This window comes from Eumetopias jubatus, unplaced genomic scaffold (assembly GCF_037043125.1).
Source record: "Eumetopias jubatus isolate StellerSeaLion01/CBP00866 unplaced genomic scaffold, mEumJub1_p1.0 scaffold_13, whole genome shotgun sequence".
NCBI classification, from domain to species: Eukaryota; Metazoa; Chordata; class Mammalia; order Carnivora; family Otariidae; genus Eumetopias; species Eumetopias jubatus.
This window is the reverse complement of record NW_028274819.1, coordinates 109323915-109345016: the sequence shown is the minus strand read 5'-3', so window position 1 is coordinate 109345016 and position 21102 is coordinate 109323915. Positions and strand designations below refer to the sequence as shown.

General features: G+C 39.6%; 1 protein-coding gene across 1 annotated transcript in view; it reads right to left on the bottom strand.

Annotated features, from left to right (window-relative positions):
* The window catches only part of GUCY1A2 (guanylate cyclase 1 soluble subunit alpha 2), a 318954-nt gene that overhangs the window by 103323 nt on the left and 194529 nt on the right, over nucleotides 1-21102 (bottom strand). Inside the window, exon 6 of the mRNA XM_088017680.1 lies at nucleotides 859-1002. Within this exon, the coding sequence (XP_087873806.1) occupies nucleotides 859-1002 (144 nt within the window). The remainder of the gene's footprint in view (nucleotides 1-858; nucleotides 1003-21102) is intronic.

The window sequence follows — 21102 nt, the reverse complement described above, 5'->3', positions numbered from 1 at the left end:
AAATTTTGACACAGCATTTTAATAATTTTAGTCAGAAGGGACACTCAGAATATCTAATTTGCCATAACTCCAGAATTAGGAATGTACCACATTTTGAGGCTTTCTTTTCTTTATATTTTTAACTCAAATTTGATGAGCTGTTATAAAAGGGCTGCCTTACATTCATGGTTCCTTCTCCAAATACACAATTTCTGGTTTATAAGAGTTCACAGTAATAATACTCCTGGAATCCACTGGGTCCTGGCAAGACTATAGGTAGGTGACCTCATCCATTCTTAGAGGTAGATTTTAGATTGTAGAGAGCCATCAGTACCAAAAAGAGTACAGTGTACCAGGAGCTAATTTTCTACCATTTTTAAATTTCCTCAGTTACTGGGCTCCAACCTTCAAGCTCTGCCACATTAAAAAAAAAAATAAAATGCAGAAGTAACCCTGAGTGCTGAGGCTTCATAAAGAACATCTGTACATTACCTGAAGGAAGCTGTTCAGATCCGCCATTTTCTTGTCTCTTCGTTTCGTGCTTTTTTGGATTATCTCTGCAACTCCGATTCTCACTACCATCCTTGGCTGGTAGTGTTGAGTTGGTCACTGACAAGTTTTTCCTTTGTCTAACCCTTTAGCTCTTTCTTTTCTCCAAGGCGATGAGCCTGTCACGTACATTTTCCCATTTTGGACATTATTCCATTTGTTCTTTTCTTGGATCTATGAGTTATCTCTAGTTAACCCTCATCCTTCTTGAGTAACCTACTTGTCTAAATGTGTAAGTTACATAAGTAGAACTCAGAACGGAATTTCTTGCCTCCCCCACCCGCAGTTAAAGGTATGCTACTACTCGAACCAAACTGCAGAGAAGGTTACCTGGATTGGTCTTCCATCAGGTGTCAGCACCTCTTCTGAAAGTTCCATCATCTTGAGTGCCATTAGAGCAATGGGCTTAGCATGGCAGAGGCTTTTCCTATGGAGTCCTGCAGCAACACAGTACGCATCACCTATTGTTTCCACCTGCAGCCATCAGACAAATCAAATGCAAACATACGATAATGAGCCAAAAGAGAAATGATGAGTTACGTGCAATCACAAATGTTGCTGAAAACATGACAGCAAAACATCAATAAATTAAGCAATTAGACAACTGAGTGTAATCATAGCAGAGTTTGCAGACAGCTAGTCAAATACTGACATCTCACTCTAGGGCTGTTCATCCACGTTATCACCATAGATGATCATTGAAATTGGGAACAACTGGAATATAGAACAATTATCCTCCACAAAAAAAGAATTGCCAGTATCTTGCCTGAACAATTTCCAAACAATGACCTTTTACAAAGCCACCCTCTTGTTTCCTTCAAACTTCCAATATTGGCAATATTCAAGAGATGAGAAACTGATGTGCAGAAACCCATCCATAATCTTACAATTAAAGAGTTAACAGACACTGTCAGAGTCTTTTCAGACCCTATTCTAATTTTATTGTCAGCATCCATTCCATTCTAAATAGCCACTGCTTTTGTTGTAATATTTTAAGGATTTACCCCAGACTAAACTCCTCAAATTTCCAAAGCATACAGCATGGTATAAAAACTGGGCACAACTTATTTTCAGAGGAAAGTTCTCTAATTATCCAAAGTATATGGTGGTATACTTTGAATAATTTGCAAATGCTATAACTAATAAGGGGTTAATATCCAAAAAATATAAAGAACTCATATAACTGAACACTAAAGAACACAAATAATCCAATTAAAAATGGGCAGAGGACCAGAAAAACCCTTTTCCAAAGAAAGCATACAGATGGTCAACAGACCCATGAAAAGATGCTCAGCATCACAAATATTCAGGGAAATCCAAGTCAAAACCACAATGAGATATCACCTTACACCTGTCAGAATGGCCAAAATAAAAAAAGACAAGAAGTAACAAGTATTGGTGAGGATGTGGAGAAAGAGAAACCTTCACACACGGTCGGTGGGAACGCAGGCTGGCGCAGCCACTGTGGAAAACAGGATGGAGGGTCCTCAAAAAAATTAAAAATAGAAATACCATATGATCCAATAATTCCACTTTTGGGTTTTACTGAAGGAAAAGGAAAACACTAACTCGAGAAGACATATGCACCTGAAGGTTTATTGCAGAGTTATTTATAGTCAGTCAAGACAGAGAAGGAACCTAAGTGTCCATCCACAGATGAACAGATAAGGAAAACGTGGGATATATACACCCCGGAATATTACACAGCCATAAAAAAGATGAGATTGGGCCATTTGAGACAACATGGATGGACCTAGAGGGTATTTATGCCAAGTGAAATAAGTCAGCCAGAGAAAGACAAATACCTTATGATTCCAGTCATAAGTGAAATCTTTTTAAAAAATGAATAAACAAACAAAAAGCAGCAGAACAATAAATACAGAGGACTGTTGGTTGCCAGAGGGGAGGGGGAGGGGAGGTGGGTAAAGTGGGTGAAGGGGAGTGGGAGATAGAAGCCTCCAGTCATGGAATGAGTAAGTCAAGGGAATTAAAACAGCATAAGGAAAACAGTCAAGGATACTGTAATAGCAAGGTAATGGGACAGATGGTAGCTGCATTGTGGTGAGCACAACATAATGTATAAACTTGTCAAATCACTAAGTTGAACACCTGAAACCAATGTAACATCGTGTGTCAACTATACTGAAATTAAAAAGTATATAGTGATAAAATCCTCGATGATTCTAAAGTTCTAATTAGAGCAAAGTGATGAAATGGTTTATTAAACGTCCAAATCCAATATCACCTTTTCTGTGAAACCCTCCATGGTCCTTCCATTGGTTTTTAGCAGAAGTAACCATTTCTTCTGTTCTGTTTCAACAGCACTTTTCATACCTTTTTGCTACAGGCTTTCATCATAGGTTATAATCAAGATGTAGCCCCAACTGTGATGTCAGCTCTGTAAGAATGGGACTATGTGTTTTTTTTCCATCTCTATATTCATAATGCTTATCATGGTTTCTAAAATATAGCTATTTAATAAACACCTACCAAATGAATAAATAAATCAACCATGTTTATCATGATTTTAATAAGTCATTCTAATTGTGTATTCATTTTCACCATTCATTTCATGAGCACCATGTACATGTGTGCAGAAAAAAATTGTCTCTGAACGACTAGAGATGCTTCCATCATAAACATACCAAAACTTACAAAATATGCTATTAAAGATTTAATAACCATAATTAGATTTCATGCTGACTGCATTCTAACAACATAGTATTAAAAAGATGTACTGAATTAAATTCTGTGGGTGCTAAATTAGGGGATATGGTGAGAACAGTTAATCTAGGAATGCCAAAAGGACCATTTGGTTACCAAAATCTTATAAGGAAATATGCAGCGAAAATTGTTCCGATATCCCCAGACCTATCATGAATTTCAACATTTTCACTTCAAGACCTGTTTTCTTGTGCCAGAAAAATGGAAATAAAATCATAGGGTAAGAAAAGAAAAACAATGCAATGTGAGTCAGCAAAGGTTTTACTCCAAAGGCTGAAATATACTTCCCCCACGGAATTCCCACTGAGGAAGACATCCAGTAAATAATAAATGTCTAAATTGTGTCAATTTGGGGCGCCTGGGTGGCTCAGTCGGTTAAGCGGCTGCCTTCAGCTCAGATCATGATCCCAGGGTCCTGGGATCGAGCCCCGCGTCAGGCTCCCTGTTCAGCGGGAAGCCTGCCTCTCCCTCTCCCAGTACCTGCCGCTCTGCCTACTTGTGCTCTCTCTGTGTCAAATAAATAAATAAAATCTTTTAAAAATGTGTCAATTTACTGTCTTCCCCCTAGAAACACAGTGATCTCTTCTAATCCTCACACTTATCTCATCCTTTTGTATTTCTATACACTTTGACTTTTTATAAATGCCAGGTAACATACAGTGTAATATTGTTTCAGGTGCACAATATAGTGATTCAACACTTCCATACATCACCCGGTGCTCATCACAAAGGTGCACTCCTTTATCCCCATCACCTATTTCACCCATCTCCCCACACCCCTCCCCTCTGGTGACCATCAATGTGTTCTCTGTAGCTAAGAGTCTGTTTCTTGGTTTGTCTCTCTTTCCCCTTAGCTCACTTGTTTTGTTTCTTAAACTCCACATAGGAGTGAAATCATATGGTACTTGTCTTCCTCTGACTTCTTTTGTGAAGCATTATATTCTTTAGCTCCATCCATGCCATGGCAAATGTCAAGATTTCATTCTTTTCCATAGCTGAGTAATATTCCATTGTGTATATATACCACATGCTGTGAGCTATGTGCTTTGAAACTAACTTCTGATTTCCAGATATCAGATATCAGTATAGGCAATTATTTGTATAAGCAAACCTTTACGGCCCCTGTGAACATGCATGCTCCTAGAGCATGACCACTTCTTGAAATCCCTAACCCCCCCTCCCTCAGCAAATATCATCCTCATTATCATTTCAGCAAAAGTTTATTGAGTTCCATGAAATGTGTATTTCTAGAATTTGTACCATAAGAATACAGGTGAGTTATATGTTGCACTTTCTCTTTTAGCAGTATATGATGTAGAAGTATGGAGAAGATGGATCAATAGGTTACCAATGGATATGACACAGAAATCTAATGAAGTGCAAGATAAATGTGTACACAAAAGAATAAATTCACATTAAAATCTATATGTGATCATGCAAGCTTTTATACTACTTAGTTCTCAAATATTTGAAGTCAGTTTAACGCTCAGAAACAATAGTATCAAGAACTAGGCAAGAAACAAACATCAAAAAATAATGGCCCACATCAAGATGTACAATTCTCATAATCAATACCCAACATACAGAAAAAATCTAAAAGATGGTTCCATCATGCTAGGCTAGATCATGTTGCAATCACAACCTAACTTCCAAATCTGCATGTATAACAAAGGCTTATTTTTGATTCATGCTACGAATTCATGTGGATTAAGGGACTGGAGGACAGGGGAGACACACGGTGCCATGTCTCTTCACTCTAGGAACAAGGCTAACAGAAGGTCCCCAACCGGGGCTGGTTGCCATGACAGGGAAAGAGAGGTTCTGACAAACTCTGCACTAGTTCGTGCAGCTTTTTCCCAGGGGTGACATATAAAGCTTCTCAAGATTCATTCACCAAAGCAGGTCACATGGCCATGCTTAATGTAAAGGAGATGGGAAAATTCAACCACCCTTGTGCCCAGACACGAGCCAGAAATATTTGATGAGTAGCACTAATAAGTACATGAACGAATTGGTAATAGCTTAAAATTTTTCAAACATCCAGATGTCGGTAAAGTGCAGGTAATGTATCTCTATGATATTTTCTCCCTCCTTACAGATATATTCAGCATCTTAACCTGAAAATCTTGACAAAAAAAGCTACCACATTAGTAATACATCCTTCCACAAAAGTTCTATTCTTCTCTCCTCTCCCTTCATTTAATTCAGATCTGTGCAAGTTTAGCAGAATTAAGTATATGTGGAAATTTTAGTGGATTCCCTTCAAAAACATTAGTTGATTTTGCTTCACAGGGAGCAGAAAAAGTGAAAACATTAGAGATCCATTACATTTGCTCCTGAGGTGGTTTCCTTGAGTTAAACCAGTTAAACAGGTGGACATTGTAAACATACTAAAAAGACAAAAACAAAAACCTGTCTGGAAAGTTGACTATGTTCTGAATTCCTTTACGATTGACTCAGTGTTTTTTAAATAAGATCTTAAATACAACAGACACCATCTAAAATAATGCATCTCAGTTATTTTTGATATCTCCAACCTGTTCTTGAATGACCTGAGAGAAGAATAAAGATTGGCTAACCTAGTCATGGGGATGGAAAAGATAGTCTTTGCATCCTTTTCTGAACACAGAAGAGGAGGTTTATGCACTAAAAATATTATGTACAACTGTTGCCCCACTTATTATTATAGATGCTTTTATCATACTAAAAAATTTACCCATCTTGGACTATCAGCTTTTCAACCCTTTAGAGTAAAAGTCTGCACATTATTCCAGAAATAAAGGTGATGCAGATAAACTTCTTAGAGCTGTGCACTTATCCTTTTTATTTATTTTATCGTGATTTTAAAGTAATCATTTAAAAGAATTCCTGTAACATTCTTTACCCTGCCCTCCAGGCTCTTGCTCATGAAATATCTACAAGGTTTCCTGGAAATTTGGGCACAGTGAGGAGGCAGCAGTGTGGGTGTGTGTTGTGGTATTGGGCTAGGATGAGCCTAAAAGAACACGGCATATAATGGGGCAATGAATAACCCCGGTCCCACAGGACTCACACCCACCCCGGTCCTTCACTCCTACAGTCCCGGTCTGTCTTCTTTTGAACTTTCTAAGACACGTAAAAGAAAGCTTGGGGAGAGGGTCAGAGCTGTCTGGCAGCCTATCTTACTGACAACCTCCCTCTCTCCCTCTAGACAGCATCAAGAAGAGAAGCAAATGAGCAAGTCTGCCATCTAGTTGTTTGCTTTCTGGCTTTGGTCCCTAAAGTCATTAAAAACAGAACGAGGAGAGAAAGGGAGAGACAGAGACAGAGAAGAGTAGAGAGGTACTGGAGTGAGGTGTAGGCAGAGAGATGAAGTCTACAAAGGAAACACATCTTTTCTCTCCAGCTCTCTCCACGACTTGGTCACCCAGTTGTGATCACATGGGTGAAAGGGGGCTAAGAAACATGCCACATTCTTCATGGGCTCTTTGGCTGTGGCTAAGAACGTGTGATTCCTAGAAAGGATACCATATTTACCCTTGCTGAGAGCATGGAGCCACACCTGCCAGCCCAATCACCTGTCTGTCATCAGGTATGGTTCCTGAATGACAGTGGAAGGGGGCTAGACAGAAGAGTTTTCCAGTGGTTGGTAGGGAGCCTGAGTCCACAGGAGGTGCTGAAGGTCCCCAACACACAGAAACCAGATAATGGGGTTGCTGGTGGTCTGGATACAGATTATCCAAAAGGCTGGAGAGAAGAGGGAGAACATGGAACAGGCCTTTATGAAGACTTACCAGTACCAAAAACTCAGGAAAAACTTGGGACTTGGGTAGATTGAGGTCCCTTACATACGGCCCTTCACCTCACACAGGCTCAGCAGCTTTCCATTATTTATGTCCCTGTTTTCCCAGATACTCAGCAGGGTGGGTAAAATGAGCTCCTGTCCAAAGATGAAAATTCAGGTGGTGGTCACCAACCAGAGGTCTTAGGGCCATGGAATGATCCCCTGGAATATGAGCAACTTGCCACAGGCATTAAACATGAACCCAGGTTTTCACTGTTCTGGAGGTTGGGGTTCTTGAAGATACAATGATCCTCTTTAAATATGATTCTTAAGTACCTACGTTAGAAGCAGGTGGGTGGCTCAGTTGGTTAAGCGTCTGCCTTCAGCTCAGGTCATGATCTCAGGGTCCCAGGATCGGGCCTCGCATCGGGCTCCCTGCTCAGGGAGGGAGTCTGCTTCTCCCTCCCCCCCTACAGCTCCAGCACATGCTCTGTCTCTCTCAAACAAAAAGATGGAGAAGGAGGAGGAAGGGAGGGAGGGAGGAGGAGGAAGAAGAACAGGAAGAAGGAGAGGAAGAAAGAGGAGAAGGTGGGAAGGCCCCGACTCAGACAAGGCTTCAAGCAAGTAGATGAAGGTGCTGTCGTCTTCAGCACACTTCCTTGGCTTAGACAAAATGATGCATGTCCATAAAAGCCACATTCTTGTGGATGAGAGCGCTGAAGGAGTGGGGGCGCTGGGGGGAGGGTGTGGTACCGAGAAGCCAGCACATACACATCACTGCTGGCCACACAGAGGTCCAGCAACTGACGGCAGGTCATCTGGAGCAAGAACAATTTCCAAAGGTAGAAGTGACTCACACTGGTACCCAAACGACTTGAGTATCTCCATGGGCTGCCCTGCCCAAAGTAGTCTGATTTTCCTTCACGTAGTAGGTAGTTTTGTAGGAATTGGGCCACAGTTCCCCTTTAGCGATAAGAGCAACTCCGTCAGAGTCACGGAGGCTGTAGTCTGAAGTGAAGAAGGTGACGGAGCTACAGGGGATGTCCTGTTCCTGCAAATGAAAGACTGGAGCATGGGGTCCCGATCCTAGGTTTAGAATGGACAGGAATGACACTTGTCCAGAAGATCTGACCTCATTGTGTTCTTTAATGATCGCCTTGTTTCTGCAGTAAGAGTTTGTTCCAAAGACCTTGAACTTGTAGGCTGTCCTGAGATGTCTGCACTCATTCATCAGTGATTGGTATAAAACCTTAGCAGATCTGCTCTGTGGCCCTTAAGTATGGCTGTTGGGGGGGGGGGGGCTGGTTCAAAAGGTGGGGTCTCACAACACGGGTGTATTTTGGTTGACGCATGTCATGGCCTCACCCAAGTGCCACTGCATTTACCCCGGCCTGGGCTCCAGCTGGAGGAAGGCCCTGTCAGCCTGGGCACCAGCTGTCCCTCCTCCACACTCAAGGAAGTTCTTGAAGAGACCACATTAAGGGGCCGGAGCCCTGCTGCTCCTTTCACTTCTAATCACTTCATTCTCCTTCACCATCTCCCTTCCCTTCACAGGAACATCCCTCCCTTATCTTCTCCTCCACGTGCTCCTTCACTTTTTCCTTCTCCAGCATTCCTGTCTCTCCTCCAGCTCTTCATCCGCTACTTGCCTCTGCCGCCATGGAGAAGGTGGCACACCTCAGTCGTCCCCTGAGACCTCTAGGACACCGTGAACCAGACCTCCGCAGGCACTCCAGCGAACATTGACAGGGTGTAGTGGGGGGGCTGCCTCCTGAAGGCAGGTCGCTCACCAGGACCAGAGGTGCGGGACAAAACTGAGGTTTCACAGGCGACGGCTGGCAGGATGGGGTAGCCTGGACATGGCTACACCCCGGCCACCCCAGCTCTAAAGGAGGGGGCACCACTGGTCCCAGTTCCTGGGATTAGACAGAACGGAAACTTCAACTCAGCCAAAAGAGGCGCTACCTCCCACGGAGGGGGTCAAGAAGCAGCCTACACCTCCTTAACACATTCATTTCATTAGACATTTTATTGGGAATCCACCTGCACATATTAATACCCTTCCTATACAATATGATTATCAGAAAGCAAAATTATTAAGCTGTCCTTTTTAGTTTTTGTAAATAATCTTGTAGTCATCCAATATGAGCACCTTCATTTTAGGGTCCTATTTCATGATGATAAAGGTTGATATTCTGGAAATTATTCTGATGTATTAATGAGTAAACGTTGCAAAGTCTAGCACTCTGTACTGGTCCTTATGCCGTCTCTGAGATGAGTCATTAAAGTGACCTCATAATACTTCTAACTTTCTATCTCTATTGATGTTACCCCTTGTCACATGGGAACTGAAGGTCTTCATTTGGCATCGTCATTAACCAGACCGGCACTTCAGAGAGAGGAGTCTCCGTACACCGACACTGACTCTTTGCACACTCGCAGGAAAATAAAAGGTCATCCGCTCCTAAAGTCCACTGTCATTGCTACCAGTGGATTGCTGCTTTCCCCGGGATAGCTTTTAAGTCACAGCCTGATTATCCTCAGAGATCCTGACTCAGAGGATGGGTTGAAACCAGGTTTATTTACTCTTTTGAAACCTTGAAAACCTCGTGGATATGCTCATTATTTTGAAAGATGTCTCACAAAGAGAAGACGAAAAACTATTTCTATCTCACTGGGTACACAGCTTTTAGGGCACGTTCCCAGCACAGCAACCTAGACAAACAAAGTCTATCTCAAGAAGGAGCCCTTACCTTCAAGTTTTTTTTTTTTTCCCCTCCTTCTGGGTCTGTAACTCTAATACACATATCCGATGGATAAATTTCTGTCTCTAGCATGATATCATGTTGGTGTATGTGGGTGTGTTTCTGTGTTTATATTCTCCCCCTACTAGATACTTATATAACTTTTTCTATGTCTGAACCCTAGCATAGTAGCAAGATGGTCTTTAAGAGTTTTATTGAATGCTTTAAACTGTATCTAATTTCTACATTTATCGGTTGGAATTGTCAAGTTTTCAAATGCAAAACTCAGAACCACCTATATAAAAATCACCCAGGGGGTAACTTGCTCAAAATGAGATCCCCAAGGTCTCACACCCAGATCTACTAAATCAAAATATAGGTATAAGGCCCAGCTATCTGCATTTTCACATGATCTCAGGTATATTTTATGATTTCCAAAGTTTGAAGACTTCTGGTATATTATGTGAGCTAAAAACACTACAATTTTCACCCAGATATTCACCTTTTTTTTTTTCAAGACCCAAAGAGCTCCTTGAAAGGAAGAAGGAAAAGAAAAGCACTGCTACTCCTGAACCCGAGCCATCCTACATACTCCTGCTCTATCTTCTACCCAATCTGTAGGGCAGTAAACTTCTCCAGACACTTCCTTATCTGCCAAAACTTTAAACTACAACTCCTAGCCCAGACACACCCTCCATCCCGCCAACACACCCAAAATGCTGAGTCATTTGGCATAGTAGGCATTCAATGACCCAAAGAAAGTTTGCTGAGTTCAATTAAATACATCCACGTCAATTGTGTATACTGGTTTAGCAGCTCGAATGGAAACAAATTTAAGCATTTACTGATAAAAGCCACTTCAAAAAATCCCTCGGTCTTTACAAAAAAAAAAAAAATCTGTCTAATTATATTCATTTTGGTTGATTTTCTGACCCAAATACTACTTCTTTTAAGGCTGTCTCTACAGTGCTCAGCCGATACAGCATTGGAAAGGAGGTCATGGATAGAAATAGAACAGTGATTTGGCCTGTGAACTACTCCCAAATGAGGGAAAATAGATTCCAAATGACTGCCTATCAAAGAAAGTTTTTTCCTGATAAAACGCTCAGTAGATCGGTCAGTGCAAACTCCACTTTGTTCCCAGGGATCTCAACCATGTGGAATATGCTGTTGTCAGGCCCCAGGTTATTTACAATAAAAGTTAACAAATACTGGGTCATGTGAACAAAGACAAATACATTGAAATACCGAGTCAAAATTTCTTTCTAATTTCTTGTAGGATCATCAATGACAGGGCTCCAACTTTCCACTTTCATCCCGTACCACCACTTTAATTTACCCTATGCTCCGATCAAAATGAGTAACTCAAAGTTCTTGGCAAACTTTCTGTATCTCCCATCACCATGTTTATACTGGGTTACTGTTCTACTTGGAATCATCCATTCACTCTTTAGAAAATGATTACTGAGTCTATTATTTTCAAGAAAAGTTTTCTAGAGATTCCTGATCTGACAGAACTTTAAACATTGTCCCTAGAGAACAGTGAATGTCTGCGATATTTTCATAAACATGTAAGAGTTAAATATTGTTGAATTGATGTCACAAAAACAGTTTCGAGACTTACAATAAAGCTATAGTAATCAAGGCACAACAATACTGAAGGAATAGACAAATACATCAGTAAAACAGAACACTGAATCCAGATGTAGATTCCCATTAATATAGGCAACTGATCTTTGGCAAAGGAGCAGGGGAAACACAATGGAGCAAAGATAGTCTTTCAACAAATGATGCTGAAACAAACGGACATCCACATGCAAAAAAATGAATGTAGACACAGACTTGACACACTCCACAAAAAAATTAACTCAAAATTAACAGACCTACATGTAAACTGGAAAACTATAAAACTCCTAGAAGATAAGAGAAAACCTAGATGGCCTTGGGGATGGTGATTGATGCCTTTCTAGATACAATACTAAAGACAGGATCTATGAAAGAAATAACTGATAAATTGAAAGTGCACTTAATTAAAATTAAAGCCTTCTGCTCTGTAAAAGATAATATCAAGAGAAATGAGAGGACAAGCCAGAGACTGGGAGAAAATATTTGCAAAAGACGTATGTGATAAATGACTTGTAAAACTCTTAAAACTCAACCAGAAAACAAATAACCCAATTAAAAAATGGGCCAAACACCTTCATAGACACCTCACCAAAGAAGATATATAGATGGCAGATAAGCATATGAAAAGAGACATCACATCATAGGTCATCAAAGAAATGCAAATTAAAACAATAATGTAGTTACCACATGCCTATTAGAATAGCCAAAATCCAGAACACTGACAACACCAAATGCTGACGAGGACGTGAAGCAATAGGAAATCTTTCATTGCTGTTGGGAATGCAAAATGATAAAGCCTCTTTGAAAGACATTTTGATGGTTTCTTACACAACTAAATATACTATATGACTGATAACATATGAATGATCCAGCAATTGCACTCTTTGGTGTTTACCAAAGGAAATGAAAACTTAAGCCCATATAAAAACCTACTCACAGATGTTTACAGAAGCTTTATTCATAACTGTCAAAAGTTGGAAGCAACCAAGATGTCCCTCAGTAGGTAAATAAAAAAATAAAGAGTGGAACATCCAGAAATGGATTATTATTCAGTACTAAAAAGGAATGATCAAACCACAACAAGACACAGAGACTTAAGCACATATTACTAAGTAGAAGAAGCCAATCTGGAAAGGCTATGTACTGTAGGATTCCAACTATATGACCTTCTGGAAAAGGTAACACTATGGACACAGTAAAAAGATCAGTGGTTGACGGTGAGTGACAGATAAGGACAGGGATGACTACGTGGAGCACAGAGGATTTTTAAGGCAGTGAAAATATTCTGTATGATGCTATAACGATGAAGATATGTCATTATACATTTGCCCAAACCCACAGAATCTGCCATACAAGAGTGAACTATAAGGCAAACTATGGATTTGTGGTGATTACAATGTGTCAGTGTAAGTTCATCATTGGTAAAAATGTACCATTCTGGTGACTGATGTTGATAATGGATAAGCCTACAGGGGCAGGGGGTATACGGGAAATTTCTGTACCTTCCTCTCAATTTCATTGTAAACCTAAAACGGCTCTAAAAAATTAAGTTTTCTTTTAAAAAGTGAATAGTGCAGCCCAATGAGCAAATCAAATGGAAATATGTCATTACAAATTTGTTTCTTAAAGGAAGACAATCTGATGTCCATAAAGCCCAATAGCCTCAGGTATCGGTGGAATTATTATCTTTTTTCCTCCTAGATTTAGCTTAGAAAACAAGCTTTCCCCAGCCCCTCTTCCAGGAATCAAATGTGTCACATGCTTCCAAGTCCATTTTCATGCTCTGTCTTTTCTGATCCTTCAAATCCTTCAGTAGAATGTTATCTTTGCTTTTTGTAGAAACTCAGTAAAGCTTGGCTTCAGCATATCATACATTGCAGTCATCTGTGTTTGTACTTTATCACCCTGTCTAGATTACTAGGTCATTTACTTTTAAAGGCAAGGATAATATCCTGGTTATCTTTTTAAGTCCTGCGGGGGCTAACAGAGTGCTAGCACAATAGATGCTTAGAGAATTATGACTGCGTCAAATTGTATTATAAACATCTCTATCAAGAGCTAGGTCAATATAGATAATGTATAAATTACCTTTCAAAATCAAAGTCATTGTTAACAATCAACTCAGGTTGAGCCTACATAATACCAAATCAAGAACATATTCAGGTGATCAGGCGATTTGCATGAATAATAGAAGTATTTCTATTAAGTAGACAAAATTAACCACTTCCTTCAGATTTCCAACACTGACTCAAGCCTCTCATACACACCTGCCACTCCAGGGAACGTTACCACCATTTCTCAGTTGAATGATGGTAATAATATCCTTATGTTCTGCTTTTGCTCACTAACTCCCCACCTGAGATCTATACCCCACATCATTTTTAAAGTGTTTTTTATGAAGCAAATCTACTTGTGTCACTCCTCTATTCAAAAAACCTTCAATAACTTCACTTTGTTCCCATGATTAAGATCAAAACCCTTAAAATGGCTAAAACACCTATAGGTTCTAGTTCCTACCTACCTCTCTATCTTTACCTTGTGCTACTCTTGCATTAAGTCTGACCATGGTGATCTTCATTTAGTTGTTCCGATTTCATCATGTTCCTTTCTGACTCAGAGCCTTTACATATCCTGACCGCACTACATCGAATCCTCAACTCCCAACATCTTTCCTACCCAATTAGCTCCTTCTCATCCTTCAGATCTCTATTTAAAGGTCATCTCCTCAGGGATGCCTTCCTGAACTCCTAGACTAAATCACGTGTCTCTACCACAGGCTCTCATAACACCACATAATTTTTCTCAGTCATTCTTATGGTAGTTTATAATTACATATTTTTTGAGTAGTGATTAATCACTGTCTTCCTCATTAGACTGTGAACTTCATCATTGGTAAAAATGTACCATTCTGGTGACTGATGTTGATAATGGATAAGGCTACGGGGGCAGGGAGTGCCTGACATACCATGTGCCTGACACGTGGTATGTGCTCAAGAAACATTTCTTTAAGGTATAAATGGGTGAAAGTAGTTGGTCAAGTTGTGGACCACCTTAAGACCATGAAGTCTTAAGACCTCCCCAAGCACCCTTCTGGAATGGAAAAAGCCTGAGCAATGCTCAATCCACCATCTATTAGCTTTGTGACCTCAAACAAGTTCTTTAATCTTTTTGTCTCATTTTCATCTTCTGTGAAAGGCAGATAATATCTATTTTACAAGGCTGCTGAAAAGATTAAATAATTTTGTACCTCTCTAGTGAAACCATAATTTTAATTAATCACTAACTGTCTATGTAATTATTTGTTTAATGTTTAACCCCAATGCTCAATTACAAGCACCTAAGAATTTGGACCATGCTTGCCTTAGGTACCACTATGCTCCAAGGCTTATTAGCTTAGTCTGTAGAATACAGTAGGTGATCAATAATTATTTGTTGAAGATAAATCAATAAGCATATATAAAGAATTTAGCATGGTACCTGGCACATAGTAGGCATTCAACAAATATCAATGTAGATTGAAGGTTTGTGTCCCCCCCCAAGTTCCTATGTTGAAACCTAATCCCCAGTGTAAGGTTATTGGGATATAGGGCTTTGGGGAAGTGATCAGAGACCTTTGGGAGGTGTCTACCCTCATGCATGAGATTAGAGTCCTTACAAGAGGGACCTCAGAAGGTGAGCATCCTTGTCCCTTCCACTATGTGAGGACACAGCAAGAAGACAGCCATCCATAAACCAGGAAGTGAGCCCTCACTAGACGCCGAATTTGCTGACACCTTGATCTTGGAATTCCCAGCCTCCAGAACTGGGAGGAATAAAATTCCGTTATTTGCAAGCTACCCGGTCTATGGTATTTTTGTTACAGCATTCCAAATGGACTCACTCTTCTTCCCTCCCTTCATAGCAAATTCCCCATGATACCCTCTAGCCCTGATCTTCTTTCATTTGAATGGAAATGGAGTCAGCTGCTCGCACTGTTCATTAATTCACAAGGTATTTACTACAGATAGTTATTATTTTGAATTATGTATAGAAAACATCCCAACAATAATCTGCTGAGCACAATTTATGTGTCCACTGTGACAAAAATGTTAGATCAGTACTACTGTTCCCACTTTGTAGAGGCAGAAGGTAGGCACAGGTATGTGATGTGACTTAATTAAGTAACAAGACAGAATTAAAATGAGCTTTTCAGGGGCACCTGGGTGGCTCAGTCGTTAAGCATCTGCCTTCGGCTGAGGTCATGGTCTCGGGGTCCTGGGATCGAGCCCCGCATCGGGCTCCCTGCTCAGCTGGAAGCCTGCTTCTCCCTCTCCCACTCCCCCTGCCTGTGTTCCCTCTCTCGCTGTGTCTCTGTCTGTCAAATAAATAAATAAAAATCTTAAAAAAAAAAATGAGCTTTTCAGGCTTGATATCCAATACCTGTCCCCCTACACTTAAATGTCACTGCACAGTCATAAGCAAATTCAACAGTCTCATCTGGCCTCCCTGGGAGAGTCAAAGAAACTTCTTTCATCAGAGCGCTGAAATATGCCCTACCATGAGGCAGTGACATGAGTAATGAAATTAGGTTAATGGGAAAAAGGGAGAAGTACAAAATTTTCTTTCCATGACAGAAGAAATCTATACAGTATCAAACTTTGAGTATCCAAGGAAAATAGGAAATTAAAAAATATTGCTTTGGACTCTTTTAAGAACAGCATTATCTTAACAAGCAGCTTTCATACGTTCCAACATTTGGATACACAGCTGAATCAGCAGTCCAATAAGAATTTTGCTTCAGCTGATTTCTTACAGTTTTCTATATTATTAAATTCCTGTTAACAATTTCAAAGCTTGAAAAATGTATCGAAATAGCAAATGTTTATAATCAAATACTTGAATTTAAGATAACAAATTTAAATTCTCATTTTTCCACCTTAAAAAACCTTTACAAAAACAAACCCAAATCATTTCAAATTTGCCATATATGAATAACCTATTAACAGACAATCAGCAGGGTTGATTTTCACTTTGGGAACATTTTCCTAGCCAACTACATATAGCTCTAACACGGAATATTTAGAATCTTAGAATCTCATGGAATGAAGTGACCTTTTGAGATTTCCTTCTACCTATTCCATCAAAAGATTGTAGTTTGTGTTTGAATCACTCCAGTGACCAGAGTATACAGCTCTAGCCAATCTATTTCATTTTGGGGAACACTGACTTTCATAAGGATATTCTACTGTGCTTAAAGTATTTTTTTTTTTTAACTTCTGCGTAAAGATTCTCTTTAGCCTCCCGGAACCAAAGAGACCGAGTCTTTATGAAATCCAACACATAATAAAAAATGGTACAGATTTGCTGAGTGCCTTTAAAAAGGAGACCTAGTTATATTCTTAACTCTAGGCTAAAATTCAAATGGCAATTTAAAATTTCAAACTCATCCTTCAACTATTATCTCAAGAGCCTCATGTTCATGATAAAGGGTTTTGGCTATTCTTTTTGCTCTCTCAACAGTCCTGTGACATACCCAACGTTCTCATTGTAAGGTATGAAATTTGTCTTGTGATTTTCAGTTGTGGGATGCAGGATACCAGTTTATGAAACATACATATATAAAAGCTGGAACAATCTTTGATCCTACTTCTGCGTCTAATTAGGAATGGCAGATATTTGATACATGACTGATTTCGATCACTGTTTTCTACAATATGAACTTTTAGCTGAATCAGAACTAAATTCAAATAACATCTCTGCTACTTACTAAAACTCATCTTCAAAAGGGACATAAGCATACATATACCACAGTGTTCTTCTGGAAAATACATAAGATATCACAATTAAGGCATTTAGCACTGTGTTTAGAACATAGTTTATAGGGGCACCTGGGTGGCTCACTCGGTTAAGTGACTGCCTTCGGCTCAGGTCATGATCCCAGGGTCCTGGGATCGCGCCCTGCTTCGAGCCCCACATTGAGGCCCACATCGGGCTCCCTGCTCGCGGGCTCCCTGCTTGCGGGAAGACTGCTTCTCCCTCTCCCACTCCCCCTGCTTGTGTTCCCTCTCTATCAAATAAATAAAATCTTTTAAAAAAAATAGAACACAGTTTATATTTAGTATATGTGAATTGCATTTTTTAGTTCCATTTGGCTTTCAGAAATTTTCATATTTAAATCACTGTGTTTTAAGTGGTAAAAAGTGGGAGGTTATGTACTATATTTCTGCTACATAACAAACATTAATTAAAGGTTGGTGAGGAAGGTAACAGAAACAATCCAATTCAAAAAGATTTACAGACTGGACTGAGGCTATCCTATCAAATAAGCTACAGGCAGCTGTCCTGTCTAGAAGATCATTTTCCATTTTAGTAAATTCATCCAATACCCAGGTATTACAAACCTTGATGGGAATATAACTGACATATTCACATTCTAAAGCTTGCCAGAAATCCTCGGCTAAAGGGCCTCAGGGTAACAGAAATGATTATGTGATGACAATAATTTTTTACAAAAAAATTGATATTTTTAAAATGAAATTTTTGAGTAAACATATCGGAGTAACTCACGGACTAGATGGTAAGCTTAGAAGTGCGAAATGTATACAAAGTTACAAAGTAAAAGCTAGGTGCTCACAGTGTTCTCATCAAGGTGTTAGTGACAAGGGCAAACATGCTGGTGAGCTCAGAGCTTAACTTCTTCACAGTTTATTGATACACAACAAACAGACACTCTGTAACAACATAAGCTCCATAAAGGCTAGTGAAAAATCTTTCACTTGCTCCATGGGGTAACATTACCCTTATAGATATAGGAATTGCTAGCAACATGGGCTTCATATAAGAAGACTTGCTAGATACTTGTGTCATACATTTCCAGACTGTTTTTAGAGTTGAGAGACATTTCCTTGGTGTCTTATTCCACTCAGGCTGCTATAACAAAAATACCATAGATTAGGTGGCTCAAAAAACAGGACTTTCTTTCTCACAGTGTTGGTGGCTGGAAAATCCAAGATAAAGGTGCCGGTTGATTCAGTCCCCGGAGGAGGGTGCACCTCCTGGCTTGCAGATGGCTACCTTCTCCCTGTATCCTAACTTGGCAGAAAGAGAGGGAACTCTGGTCTCTTCCTCTTCTTATAAGGACCCTGATCCCATCATGGGGTCCTTTCCTCAGAACCCCATCTAAACCTAATTAATAACCCTTCCAAAGGCCCACTCCAAATACCATCACATTGGGGGTTAGGGTTTCAATAAATGAACTTTGGGAGGATGCAAATATTCAGCCCATAACACCTGGTAGCATAAAAATAAAAAACACCAATCTCTTAGCAGCTGCCACCGTTCTTGAGAAGATTAAAAATCAATAGGGATAAAAAGAACCACCCACAAATACTCTGTTTGATAAAGTCAGCAAGACACTTCATCAGTTTCGATTTCTGCTTGGTGATCCAAGTTATTGTATAGCCTTCTCTGTGTTTCAGAATTTGTCACAACACAAAAAGAAAATATTTGAATATAGAAGGAACATCATTTGGGATGTCAGATCAAAACAAAAAAAAATAAACATTTTAGGTTCAGTTTCATAGTGTTGGTCATAGACATTGCACGAGTCAATATTAGTGAAAGAAACACTATCATCTTCATAAATTCCATTTTGTAACTTGGGTTATTCAGATAAAAGTGAAGACAGACTATGGACCCATCCTCAGGAATGAGGATCCACAAGGACCCAGTGACAATGCCACGAAAAATGCGTGTCAGGGAGCTTCTCTCTTAGCCCCTACTTTGACCTCTCTCCATACCCTTCCCTCATACACTTTCTCTGGTACACAGTGTAATTCTAATAGCCTGAAAGAATGCACCCAAGCAAATGAGCATTTCATCTATTTCTAATAAGCACTGGCCCCCCAGTATTTATATACAAACACACACACATACAAGCATGTTCACAGAAAACACACACCTACTCACCATCTATGCCCAGAAACACCCATTGGAGAAAGGACAGTTAGCGCGGATATTTACTACCATGGACCAGACACTGCAATTAGCACTTTATAGGTATTGCATTTAAAAGCTCATAAAATATAACTAAGAGGTAGATGAAATTAGTTTATTTACAGATGGTGAAACTCAAACAGAGATGGTAAGTAAGGGGTTAAATGTAGCAGGACCAGAACTCCAAGGAATGCAGGGTAAGTCAGCAGCAGAATTCAGCAGCTCGGCTGAAGGCAGAGGCGGGAACATGCAAAATCATCTGCCCTTCCCCTCGTTTCTCCCTAATCTCCAGCCTAAGTACTTGCTCAAGGCAAAAATTTAAATGAGGCAAAACCCTGGTCCGGTAATTTTTAGGGCATTAATGTATTTTGAAAGTGACAATACAATCCCCCTAGTAGAAAAGATATCAGAACAGAATGCTTATCTGTGACTTTCACCTTACCTTATAAAGCATATAAATTAGTTCTTCTCTACTCATTAAAGTTAGGCTAAAAATATATACTAATTTCCATAACATTTTATAAGCTTCCATGGGAGTCATACCCTGTTACCAAGCGAGTGAGTCAAAAATGTTTATTAAGTGAATGAATGATATGAAAAATATATATATATTCACTTCAGAAATTCCTGTTTTCTAGACTTATGAGAAGACACTGTGACTTCATTTCTAGCAAAAATCAGTGGCACTGATGTTGATGGAAACCCCTGAGAAGAACTGGTACAAATCTTTGTTAACTTTAATTTCAAAAGTATGTGCACTGATCATTAAAGTAGAAACTATGTAAATCTCGGGGGGAAAAAAAAATGAACCAGTCACTCACTCATTACCAAATGGAACTGGCATTCTGTGCTGGGAAATGGAGTAAGATGATAGATACATATTTCTAAAATTCCAAGAATAACCTAAGTGCTTAAGTATTTTAAAAGGCTATTTTATCATAAAACAAACCAAGGGGAAAGGAAGGCATTTCAGTATTTCTTGGTTTTTTTTTCCCTACAGAATCCAATTCATGCTAGAGTGATGTCCTTGAGATTCTGCTTCATTTTCTGAAAGCCGGCTGAAGGTCCAGTGAACAAAGGCTGTGGGAGTGCTCCATATTGTCAACGGACAAGACAAATCAAAATTCGAGGCATCGAGTTCTGTAGCCTGGTAAGTTTGCGAAATGTCTGCTTTAACCAGTTTACAAACCACTAGCTTATCAGTGCAAAGCATATGCAGTCTTCACCAAGACATCTGAATCCAAAGGGGTGCCTGACTTTCAGTTGCCCTGGGGTACTAACATGCCTACTCAAAACTGAACTCTGTCCATCTGATATATAAGCCTTTCTATTGTGGATATTTACCACCTTTTACTTCTGTGTTCTGTATTCATGTTTAGGATGTACAGGCTTTTTCCACAAAACCGTTCAGGAGCTACAGTTAAAAGGAGTCTACAGCTCATAGACCAAAGCAGAACAATCTACTTATATAAATTATGTGAAATGCATATGATCCTAATGGATTTCTAGCTCTTTTTATTGGTGTTGTATTTATAAAGTTTAGAGGTTATAACGTGAACAGTGTTTCCACTGGTTTTCAGAGATTTTCAGAACTCAAGCTATCTGGCAATTTTCAAGTTATATTAATGTCAAGAGTGTCCTTCCAAATATGTTCTATTCATTTTCAAGAATGGATAGAATTCACTGGCTAACTCCAGTTTCTCTGTGGGTCTAATCCCTGTTTCAGCATTTAAAAGCTCAGTG